A 12072-nucleotide genomic window follows, 5' to 3' on the forward strand; every position below is an offset into this window, starting at 1 on the left:
TCCCACAGTCCAAACACTTGCAGTAGGTCAATTGGAGACCCTAAATTGTGCAGATGTTTGAATGAGAGAGTACATTGTTGTATGTTTCCATACAACACCGACGACCACTCCGGGGTGAACTCCGCCTCGTGCCAATTGACCGGCAAGATTTCTGAACAATACATCCACTAAAGGTCAGCGCAGAGTTCATGTCCAAGTTTCAGAACATCAGAAAAGGACACAAAAAGAGGCTGCACACTGGATGGTGGATGGAGAACACTCCTCCCGGGTTATACCGATTCGATCTTGTCACCTTGTTCTCTGTTCCTTTCGCTGGTCAAACTTGAGCATACCGCGCAACATTGCCCCCGTGACTCCTGGTGGTGTCGCTCAGACTGCTGCGGCGGCCGCTCATCGGCAAGCTCCCCAAAAACATACCGAATTTGCGCACAGAATAAATGCAGAGGATGGACAGGATGTCCGTCTATTGTAAATTTAGCAGTGTCCATGTTCAGTAGTGTGGCATCCATCAGTCAAGGACCCTTTGCTGCCTTTCTCAACTGTCAGCAGTCACCAGAGGAGTCTTGGTGGCCTTCGTCAGCTCTTCGTCAACTTGCACTCTTGTGCACTTTCCTAATAAGCTGCTCTGTCACATCCACAAGGTCACTGGTGTTGGTTGTTGGGTGGAATCACCAGTCCCCCGAGTCTATTGCTCCCTGGATGTGATCTGTGAGAGGGGATTCAAGGATAGTGCAATGCCCTCAAACGGGCCGGTGGTCACTTTATCCTCTATGACATACAGTTACCACATACTGCTAATTAGGCTTCTGCACAAATCTATGGTTCTAATAAGGTGCAGTTATGATAATGAGTTAGTGGCAAAGCGCTTCTTTGAGTTTGTAAGGGTGTGGAAGAGGGAGATGGCCCAGCTTGTCTTATTGCTCTGTGTTATTAGCAGACTTTATTATCTGCCACTTTGCAGTATAATGGATTAATATATCTTCTTTGTCTGAAGATATTATCAGCTCTTTTTATTGAAATAATTTTCATTTAGCTGTCACCAAAACGTTTAGCCCTAACATCCAAAAAAGCCTTGACACGTAAAATTTCCTGTGACAGAGTGAGAGAATAAGAAAGAGAGAAAGAGAGAGAAGAAAGATAGATGGTTATGCTGTCTCTGTGATTTATGGATTTCATAAACCCTAACTCCCTCCGCTGCCACCTGACACACCATTCTTCTCTGAAGACACTGAGCTTTCGCAACAATAGTCCAGATTTAGCCGATGTCAGTGTTGCAAGCATGTGCACACAGAAATACACACACACACACGCACACACACACAGTTAACAGCGGGGTCAGAGCTTTGGTTCTGTCAGCACAACCCCCCACAGCGTGAGGAGCAATACCTTCCACCGTAAAGTAAAACCTAATGGAGCTACACATCCTCTCCCAGGCCCGCAAACACCGAGATAATTTTCATCCCAACAGCTCGAGCGCCATCAGGATTCCAAGTCTTTCCCTTGATGGATGGATGTACAGAAGTCGAAAGAAGAAAGAAAAAAAAAAAACCCGGGCCTTTTATTTCTTCAATAAACCGGCGACAGAGATAGCCGCGCTGAAGACCAAGAGTCTTATTATATGTCGAGCTATCGCGATTCACGCCATCGTTTGACAACAAACAGCCATGTGCAGGGTGTTAGTAGTACACAGCTGATTACTTCTCTGCAACAAAAGAAGTTTCTCAGTAGAGGTGACATGCGCTTTGTCCGTCAAAGCGACAGTGTCAGAGCTGCCAGGACCGAAATGACGTGGCACGCATCAAGACCTTTCTTTTCTCTCCTGGTCCACCAAGGTTTTCTTTTCATTTTTTTTTTTTTTTTTTTGTAATAGTTTTAGCATCCTGCCAATTTTTATGGGTTCCCCTGTTTCCATATCCTTGGGGTAGATGGCAATCCTTTCATAACAACTTGTATACAAACCAATTTGGCAGTTTAAGCAGTGTACCTCCCTCATATAAGAGACCCCGAGGGTAATTCTATCAACGTGTGGGTAGCTAAAGCACTGGCCCGGGATTTAGTCCTCTGTTTTCATGCCTGTATAAGTTTATGGGCAGCCTGTTAATGATGCATGCAGTGATAAACTTTGTAAGATCGGAATTTAGAGCCCCGATTTTGTCCCCATGTGACCTCAGGGAACATATGGGAGGCCACTGATACATAGAGACATCACCAAGCACTCCAGGCATTTATTACCCCTTAGCAAATAAGTTTGATACCGCCGGGCCGTCAATGTAATATTCCTCTCTCTACATTCTGGACTCCTTTGGTTTAACTGACCATGACTTATTGTATCTGCCGCCTATGAAGCACGGAAGAAAGATCAATGAAATGATTGTTGGTCTTTGTCAAGCTTTATTCACATTTTCCACTCATTGTGTCCTCTCATCCACTTTAGCTCCTTTCTCTCCTCCTGGCAGTGAAACTGCGGTGAAGTTTGATTCCCAGGGGGACGGCATGGGCCGATACAACATCTTCAGCTACCAGCGATCTGGCAACCGTTTCAGTTACATGCCAGTGGGTGAATGGGCCGAGAGTCTTAGTCTGAGTAGCGACCTGATTCACTGGCCCAGAGAAGTGCTGCCCACCTCACAATGCAGCGACCCCTGTGAACGCAATGAGATGAAGAAAATGCAGGCAGGTAGGAGACTACATTTTGACCACGTTAATTTTCGCCATACCCAATTATCACACCGAGTAGCTTCGCCTTTTGAGGGATATCAGATGTACAAACTCCGCTGTTTTACAATATCCCAGGTGAATACTGCTGCTGGATCTGCACAGCCTGCGAGCCTCATGAATACCTGGCCGATGAGCTCACATGCTCACCCTGCGCCCCCGGCCAATGGCCCACTGATGACCTGACATCCTGTTATGAGCTTCCTGAGGATTATATAATGTGGGAAGATGCCTGGGCTATTGGTCCTATTACCATTGCCTGTGTAGGGTGAGTAATAAAGGACTAACTGCATGATATGGGTGCGTTTGCGTATACAGATGAGTCGTTCCATCTTTCCACAAGCCATATTTTTCAAGATTTCCGATTTCGGGAAGCACGGTCGCGCAGTGGTTAGCGCTTCGTAGAACCCCGCTTAGATTCCGACAAGGACCTCTCTCTGTCTGCGTGCAGCAGATTCATTGGAAAAAAAATGGGAGAATTGCCCCCAAATGTGTGAGTGAGTGAATGTTGTCTGTCTTTGTATGCGGCCCTACGATTGCGCGGCGACCAGTTCGGGGTGAACCCCGCCTCTTGCCCCATGACAGCTGGGATAGGCTCCAGCATCCCCCTGCAACCCTGAGTGCAGGATAAGCGGCAGAAGATGGATTCTGATTTCAGATTTTACTTCATTTAGAGCCTCCGTACTTTCCAGACTATAAGCCGCTACTTTTTTCCACACGCTTCGAACACCGCAGCTTCAACAACGATGCGGCTAATTTATGGATTTTTGGAGGCTAACGAGCTTCACGCCGCCAAAACATTTCCCCTGGTCGCAGCGGGCCAAGGAAATGACCGTGAAATTCTGAGGCCGCTCAATTCTGACACCGAAAACGACGACTTTAATGGTTTTAGTGCGCAGGAGGAAGACGAAGATGCCGATCAGCTGGAGAAGGACAAAGCGGGGATAGAACTGGATGGATGAACTTTTCCTTGTGTTATTTATTATTAAGCTTTCTCATCAGCCGTGCTACAGGCATTGTCCGGGGGGGGGGGAGCATTTTCAGTACATATTTGGGGATTATACCGTATTTACCGTAATTTCCGGACGATAAGCCGCAACTTTTTTCTCGTCAACAACGATACGGCTAATACATGGACTTTTTTTGGGGAGGGGGGGCTAACGAGCTTTACGCCGCTTAAACATTTATCCTCGTCACATCGGACCGACGAAATGACCGGGAAATTCTGAGTCCGTTCAACTCCAACACCGAAGAAGACGACTTTGATGGTTTTAGTGTGCAGGAGGAAGCCCGAGATAGCGATCGGCTAGCCGGTGCGGCTTATACTGAGGTGCACTCAATAGTCCGGAAATTACGGTAATTAAAAGCATATTTAAAAAAAAAAAAAGTTTCTGTGTAAATATCTCAGGGTATAACATGCGTCTTATAGATGAGTACAGCCAATATATGTACACATATTCATTTATTCAGTCTTAGCTGATGTGACTTATATTCAGGTGCGCTCAATTGTCTGCAAATTACAGTACTGCATGAAATTGCATGAAACAGTTTGTCTGTTTGAACATTCCCCCTTTCCCTAGGTTTATGTGCACCGGCCTCGTGTTCTGGGTGTTTATCCGCCACAATAACACACCACTGGTGAAAGCATCGGGACGAGAACTGTGTTACATCCTGCTTTTGGGGGTCTTCATGTCGTACGCTATGACTTTCCTGTTCTTGGCCAAGCCCTCACCTGCCATATGTGCCCTACGGCGCCTTGGTCTGGGTACATCATTCGCTGTGTGCTACTCCGCCCTGCTCACCAAAACTAACAGAATCGCCAGGATTTTTAATGGCGTGAAAGACGGAGCGGGTGCAGTGAGGCCACGCTTCATTAGCCCATCCTCTCAGGTGAGCGACTCCAGCGTCACGTCCATCCACCTGCATCACTCAGATGGACGGACACAGTAGATCTTGATTCCCGTCCCTTCTGCTCATCTAGGTGTTCATCTGTCTGAGCCTAATCTCGGTCCAGTTAGTGATGGTGTCGGTGTGGCTGCTGCTGGAAGTTCCCGGGACGCGACGCTTTACGTTGCCCGAGCGACGGCAGACCGTCATTCTCAAGTGTAACGTACGCGACGCCAGCATGCTGCTATCACTGGGATATGACGTGCTCTTGGTCATCCTGTGTACTGTGTAAGTGAAAGAGAGCAAGTTACATATCAGCATCACACACTTGTTGGGATTTGGTAGCAAAGTTTCCATTCTTGAAAATCCTGACAAAGATTTTCATTTGCAGATTTGATTGGTTATTTCAAAATATACATGCCGCTAGATATTCTAATCTTGAATTATTCCACCCCATTAGATATGCCTTCAAGACCAGGAAGTGCCCGGAGAACTTCAATGAGGCAAAGTTTATTGGATTCACGATGTACACCACCTGCATCATTTGGCTGGCCTTCCTTCCGATCTTCTATGTCACTTCTAGCGACTATAGGGTATTTTGCTCGACACACACATACAAGGTCCGCATCACGGTGCACCGTCACAAAGTCCGGCTGGATTAAATCTGGAAGCCCGCCCTCAATATTAGAAATGATCATTTAACACCAGCAGTTACACTTCTATTAACTCAAATGTCAAATCGCTCGAGAATCGAATGAAAGTGAATCGCGGAAATAGTCATTTTCTGTTCAAGTAACACCAAAAATGGCAATAATTATGGTTAATAACTGAATAAGTGAATTCTCACAACCCGACTAATTGCGTCCGTGAAGGTTCCCTGTCACCGGACGATCATCACAATCAGGGAGGAAATTTGATACAGCTCTTGAAACTTTTATTTTGATTGATAAACTTTGGACGACCTGATTTGACTAGAAAGGAGAGGTAGATTTTTGTCCCGCCGATATGAAAAGAGAGCAGACACAAGCCTCAGAACACACGGATGTAGCTGCAGTTCTGACTAATCTAATCCTGTTGGCAAATGTCCTGGCTCCCCTTCACTTGAATGACAAACCGACAGGCTCTTTTAAACTGCTGACACATGTACCGATTTAACACCAAAGGTAGTGAGTGTTCACCTGAGCCTTACAAATCTTGCTGTGCACACACACACACACACACACACACACACACAGATGCACAAACACCATATTATGCACTGTATCAACGGGTCTCAGAGGTGAGTGCTGATTCCTGGGCTGCTCACTTGATCATCTCTCTCTCTCTCTCTCTCTCTGAAAATCATTGCACCGTTTTCTTTGGCATTACAATCTAACAAGAGATTATTCACAAACATGCAGACATTGCCAGCCACACAACTGGATTTACGCAAAGGATGATTTCAATGATTTAAAGAGGTTACCGATTTTAATGCTCCGGAAGCTGCTGTTCCCAAAAACCCATAAGCTTTTGTGAAACAAAAGAATGAAATATTACCTGGAAAGAGAGAGATAATATACGCCTCTCAAGAGCCAAATAATGAGGGGTTGTGAGTGTATTCAGCATTAATTATGTAAAATAACTCACAGAGGATTAAGTTAGAAAGGCTATTGAGACACTGTAACATTCGGACTCTGCGGTGACCACTAGTTACATCTTTAAATAATCTATTATGTAAATGTAATCCCCTCCATTCTTGCAAGGTGACTCTTGCACTGACCTCTGCTTTATTACATTTTATGTTCTGTATTCACCCGATGTTTATGGAATTAGATGTCATTTATCATTGTTCATTTTCTTTTTTTATAATGACTTGGTAAAACCTTCATTATTCTAGATTGTTATCATCAAATTAGCCCTGAACATACTTTTTTTTTTTTCTTTTTTTTTTTTTCTCTCTACATTAGCAAAAGATTAATCGATCAAAGCCCAGAATCTAATTAGTGTCATCTTGTCTTTCCTGCAGGTTCAGACCACGACGATGTGTATTTCGGTCAGCCTCAGTGGCTTTGTGGTCCTGGGATGTATGTTTGCCCCTAAGGTTCATATTATCATGTTCCAGCCCCAGAAAAACGTGACCAGCCACAGGCTTAACCTCAATCGCTTCAGTGTCAGCGGAGCCGCCACCACATATGCATCCCACGGTAGGTTACATGAAGTTACCTCATTTTTAAAAAGACTTCACTTTAGAGCAACACTCTGAGGATTTTGCTGATTTTTATGATGGTTCTCTCTCAAAAAAAAGAAAAAAAGTGTGCTCCGGCACCAATTTCCATAACGACAGCCTTGCCCTTGATATTGCTAGTGCTGAACAGTGAAACTCTGCTGAAATTCACACTGCCGCAATGAATATTGCCCGAGATACTCAGCTCAGAGCAGCCTTATCGCTAAGAGGAAGAATGCATGCGCAATATTTATGACACATTGGCTGCACAGGACGACAACATAAATGATCTACATATTTTTTAACCTCCATATTTGAAAAACCGCTATTACGCTTTCCTGAAAATTATATTTGTTCAGAAATGTGAGCTTGCCAATATCAATTCAGATCCAAAATCAAATAACATAGAGCTGCACAGCATCCGTGCTCTGCATAGAAGCACCCAGGGAGCCCACAAGTAAGTCTTTATTGGCAAGACTAAGGAAGTGCAATTGAGTTCTCTAAATGCGGGCATTTCTGTCGGATAAATACTCCGAACATTTGTGCGGCTGCAAACAAACAACAAAAAAATCCAGACATTAGCATGAGACTGCGACTAGACTCCTCAATGGACAAAACGATCCTTGCATAACAAAAAAGTGCACCGACTGCGGAGAAAAAAGAAACGATGGTTGTTTGTGGATCGTATACAATTGAGATTTGAGAGTTACCACAGACTTACATAAAACTAAATAGAGATTAATGCTCCTTTTTTTTAATTTGGGATCAAACTGATCCCGTTTCTGCAACACCCCCCCCCCCCTTACCAGAACCAAGAGCCAGCTCTTCTTCTCCAGTGACACATTGCCTGCTAATGGTGCCTTTAAGTGCATTGTGGCTAATGGGCACGAAAAGAAAATGCGCACATTCATTCATTCATTCATCCATTAAATGCAATTGATCTATACTTGGTTGCAAATTGTCCAATGCACAGAGTTGCACAGTAGCAGATAAGCATTTAGAAAGTGTAAGTAGTTGGAAAACTTTCTGGTAAAAAAAAACCCTGTGGTCCAAACGCGCTGACTGCTTTGACACCGGCTGGCATGATATTGGAAATATAAATATGTTGCAGGCCATTACGGGAGCCAGTAATATTCCAATGTTCAGCGTGCATGCGAGTTTGATGTAAGTCAAATAGCTTGTGTCAGACGGTTACAAAATTATTCGCACGTTCATAAAGTCTGGGTGATGAAGGTCCTTGGGTAAAAAAAAAAAAAAAAGCAACTTTTGGAGGCTTTTAAGATCCGAAACGACCTGTGTCGGTTTTCTTGTGAAAATACCTCCAGATTTCTGTTTTCTCTTTCATGTCGTTTTTTTTTTTTTTCCCAGCTTCTGTCAGCGCTCACTGTGTCCCGACGGTGTGCAACGGGAGAGAAATCGTCGATTCCACCACTTCCTCCCTGTGACCACACCCAGTCCTGTATCAGAACCGACCCCAGCGACTGTTAGACAAACAAACACCATTTCCCACTTTATACACATGTACAACACGTAAACCTACACATTTACACAAGACCGACAAACCCCTTCCTTGTGGACTAGAACTGTATTGTTTCACCTATGTAGAAAGTATGTAAGTATAATTAAATTATTTTCTAGGGATGTACATACATGGAATCAACATTGTTGTAAGTAGAGAATCAAAACGACAAAAAAAAAAGTTTTTAGGAGGAATTTTTGGAGCCTTTGTTTTTGATAGCTTTGTTATGATGCAGTGTAAATAGACATCCGCTTAATCAAGGTAGGAAGTTGTGTGTCCCTCAGTTCGGATGCACATTTGTGGCTCGGCTTGCCTCACCTACGATATCTCGGACTTTTTATTCTCATGCTTTTTTGTAGGTCTCATTGTAATAATTAATTCCGTATGCATTTCTATTGTGTATCTGTACATTTGTAAATTATACAAGCGATGGTTCAAACAGCACAATGTTGACAGCCTTGTAAAACCCAGTTTGAATATGGATCGGACAGATTGGCTGGAATAGACAAGTATAAAGGCCCATTTAACTTCATCCATTTATAATTGTACCGTGGCAGAACACTATTTTCATTTTGAATTTCAGGATCGATGTGCTTTGCACTCCAGAACGGTACGAAAGCCATTTTACAGAGAAATATGTCGCTTTTGACAGACGTCTTCAATTTTTTTTTAACGCTTCGACTTGGAATCCCTTTTTCTAAATGGCCACGGGTTCTAGACATCCGTCCGTTCTATTCCAGAATTGCTAAATAAGCACTTGTAGAATGCAGAAGAAATTGGGAAAAGCATTCGGGAAGGCTTCTAGGTCAAGCTCCGCTCTCGCCCCTGTTACGTACAGTAGGCTGAGGTCAGCCGATCCGAGGACACCGACATCACCCGACGACTCAGACATCAACACAGCTGATTCCCCTTCCATGGGCTCCATTGGCAAATGTCGTTCAAAGCGCCTTATTTAAACGACGTCGATCCATGCCGCTTCGCAACCCCACCTCCATCCCATCTTCTTCCTCATACTGTGTCAGACCTAATCAATCTAACTTCTGTTGTCCTTTACGCGTTGCTCTGTTCTGTACCCTCAGGGGGTGTGTTTTTCGCTGCTGCTCTCCCTGCCTTCGTCTTTCCATACCTGCGCGTGGAAGGGCAGGGAGCTCCCAGAACAGAGCCATACCTACAAATTAAATATTGTAAATGGCAATTAAGCCTTCATTTTTTTTTATTTTTTTTTTAAACCCTCACTCATCCTGACTATTTCTTTTGCCTCTAAGTTGTAAATAAGGGCAGCGCTAGTGCTGGGTTAGCTCTGTCAACAAAAAAAAAAAAAAAAGAAGCCAATCCATTGCCTGATTTTAAAATTGAACGCAAATTAGTACTCTGATTTTTTTATTACTTTTTTAAATTTAGTGACACCCAACGACAGAGGAGCAGTAGGTCAGCTTTTTTCGTGGCCCTTAGGTGCAGTATGTGGTAGTGTTTTGAATATGGCTATGTGCCTTAATGTATGTCTGATAATGGTCCAAATGGATTTTACATTCGCATCTGAACTATACCAGTTGAGTTGATGTGAAATTGATCTCGGTACGGAATACCTGTATGATGCCAACAGTATGCTATGTTAGTATTATTCCCTATCAAGCCTCGTGCTAATGTTTACTTAATTTCTTGAAACAGGGAATCTTAGAGGTTTTGTGGTTAAAAAGATGTTCTTTAACTCACCCTTTTTTATATATTTCAGATAGATATCAGTTATACCGTTTTTTTTTTTTTTTTTTACATTTTGTTTTTTTTTTTTTCTTTCTAAAGTTTTGCTCCGGTAAATGAAGATAGGGGAAGAGACGCTTTTATCATTAAGATGAAGTCACTGGCTCATTGGTTTATTGAAGTGTACAGTTTACATGTCTGTGTTAAATGTGTTGACGTTTGAGAGGCACAGTGGAGCAGCTGGCTTCGGCAGTCCCAGTGTGGCTCACATGAGGAAGCAGAGCACACAGTGACAGCTGCCGGCAGATCCCGACTAACAAAAGGATGCTAGAGTAGAACTCATATGTATTATATACATAACATTTGTCAAAGCGTCCATACATAGTATTTGTGGCTGGGAATCCTAGTCTCTAGAGACAATTGTGACATTATGGAAAGAGGACATCAGGATTTTTTTAATTATTTTTTTTTTTTACATTGAGTTTTATTTATCCTAGTTAACTAATTTACAGAAAAATATCTTGTCCTCGAATCCTTTTTTTTTTTTTTTTTTTTTGCATTAATGATGCTAGTAAATTAACTGATTTTAAACGGTCAGTCTATATTTTATTTTTTATTCGTACGGAAATTGAAAAAAAAAAAAAGTATTACCGTTATACTTATTTTGAAAATAAAGTTTACCATGATGACCTTTATACCTACATTTTATCCATGTTAAAAAGACATGTTGTAGTTAAGCTGCTGAACATTCATCATGTGACCGGTGTGCCCCTTCACATGCACGCTATCCAAAACCCTCCCGTGATTATCGCACTGAATGATACATTGAAGGAATTTCATGATGCGCCAAGACAAGACGACCTACATTGGGCCTGTGTGTTAGGTGCAAAGAGCAGGAGGAGCGAGCGATGTGGCAGCGCAGATGGGAGCTGCTGCTGGATTATGTAAAGCACTCCCACAGCCCAAAAGTCACAGCGCTTCTATGGAAGCTCAAAGCATCTCAGAGATTCAAAGTCTTTGTTAGCAGAAGGCTTAGCCATTCACTCAGTGGTCCTGCTCTCACAAGATACACCCCGCATGGCAGGTTGCTATGGACAACCACCACCACATCCGCTGCTGGAATGTTTATGTGCCTGCATGGAGACGAGGGTAGAAGGAGGGGTGAGGAGAGGGCAAAAGAGGTGGAACGGAAAGAGAGAAAAGTGTCGCTGGTTCCGATTCAAATTGGCACCGACCGATGAGATTCTGCCCGGTAAAGCCCTGTACTCTACTCACGGGTTTTAATGGCCGCACAAATAAAACACTTAACCCCGACTCTCCTCTCATTTAGTCCAGGAACCAGTCTCGGACAACAGTCTCACACTCTTTCTCCGACCCTCCGTCTCTCACTCCAACCTCATCCCTTCGACCTTTCCCCCCCCGCCACCTTTGTTCGCCTCATTTCCCCTTCTGTGTGTGAAACCCGCCGCTGAATTTGTCTCAGCCAAGACCAACTAAGCTTGACAGACTGGTAGCCCACACTTAAACTGAAGCACTCGGATTTGACTGTAGCACATGCCAACAAGGCATCCTTCGGGGGGGTTTAGAAAAGCCACGAGAGAAGGAAGTTTTGGACACGGGAAAGGTTATGGAAAAAGGAGAAGAAATTAATAAATGGGATGAACAGAGACAAAAAATGAATCACTTTGATACCTTTGCTCTTACATTGCACTCGGTTTGTCATCTATAATCTCCCGGGCTTATTAATTAGCCTCTTCCTTTTCTAAAGCAAGGCATCCACTTTAGACATTCTTCCTCTATTCAGCCTCTGCTAACTGCCATGTGCTCTCCAAAGGTCTCTGTGCTGTAGCCCCGCTAGATAAAAGAATGTGTCCTTGGCCTTCACACTTGGAAACCGGGCGAGACCTCCGCGCACAAATGAAGTCCAGCTCGAGCTGAATTATGGAGACGGACGATCACAAAGCAATAGTTCTGTGTTTGATACGTGCAATATGGAGGCTGTGATGACATCATAATAAATAACAAGTAAACAACTGGTGTCGTCTGCTGG

The 12072-nt window shown here is 43.6% G+C and overlaps 1 protein-coding gene across 1 annotated transcript in view; it reads left to right on the plus strand.

Moving 5' to 3' along the window:
• grm3 (glutamate receptor, metabotropic 3) overlaps positions 1-11401 on the plus strand; it is a 49230-nt gene extending 37829 nt beyond the window's left edge. The window contains exons 7-13 of the mRNA XM_086163805.1: positions 2435-2677; positions 2794-2983; positions 4296-4605; positions 4697-4890; positions 5063-5195; positions 6608-6785; positions 8174-11401. Coding sequence (XP_086019931.1) covers positions 2435-2677; positions 2794-2983; positions 4296-4605; positions 4697-4890; positions 5063-5195; positions 6608-6785; positions 8174-8250 — 1325 coding nt within the window. The 3' untranslated portion in view covers positions 8251-11401. The remainder of the gene's footprint in view (positions 1-2434; positions 2678-2793; positions 2984-4295; positions 4606-4696; positions 4891-5062; positions 5196-6607; positions 6786-8173) is intronic.
• Positions 11402-12072: the final 671 nt, after the last annotated feature.

Source organism: Fistularia commersonii, chromosome 17 (assembly GCF_037954325.1).
Source record: "Fistularia commersonii isolate RoL2024-O1a breed Wild chromosome 17, RoL_Fcom_v1.0, whole genome shotgun sequence".
Lineage (NCBI taxonomy): Eukaryota > Metazoa > Chordata > Actinopteri > Syngnathiformes > Fistulariidae > Fistularia > Fistularia commersonii.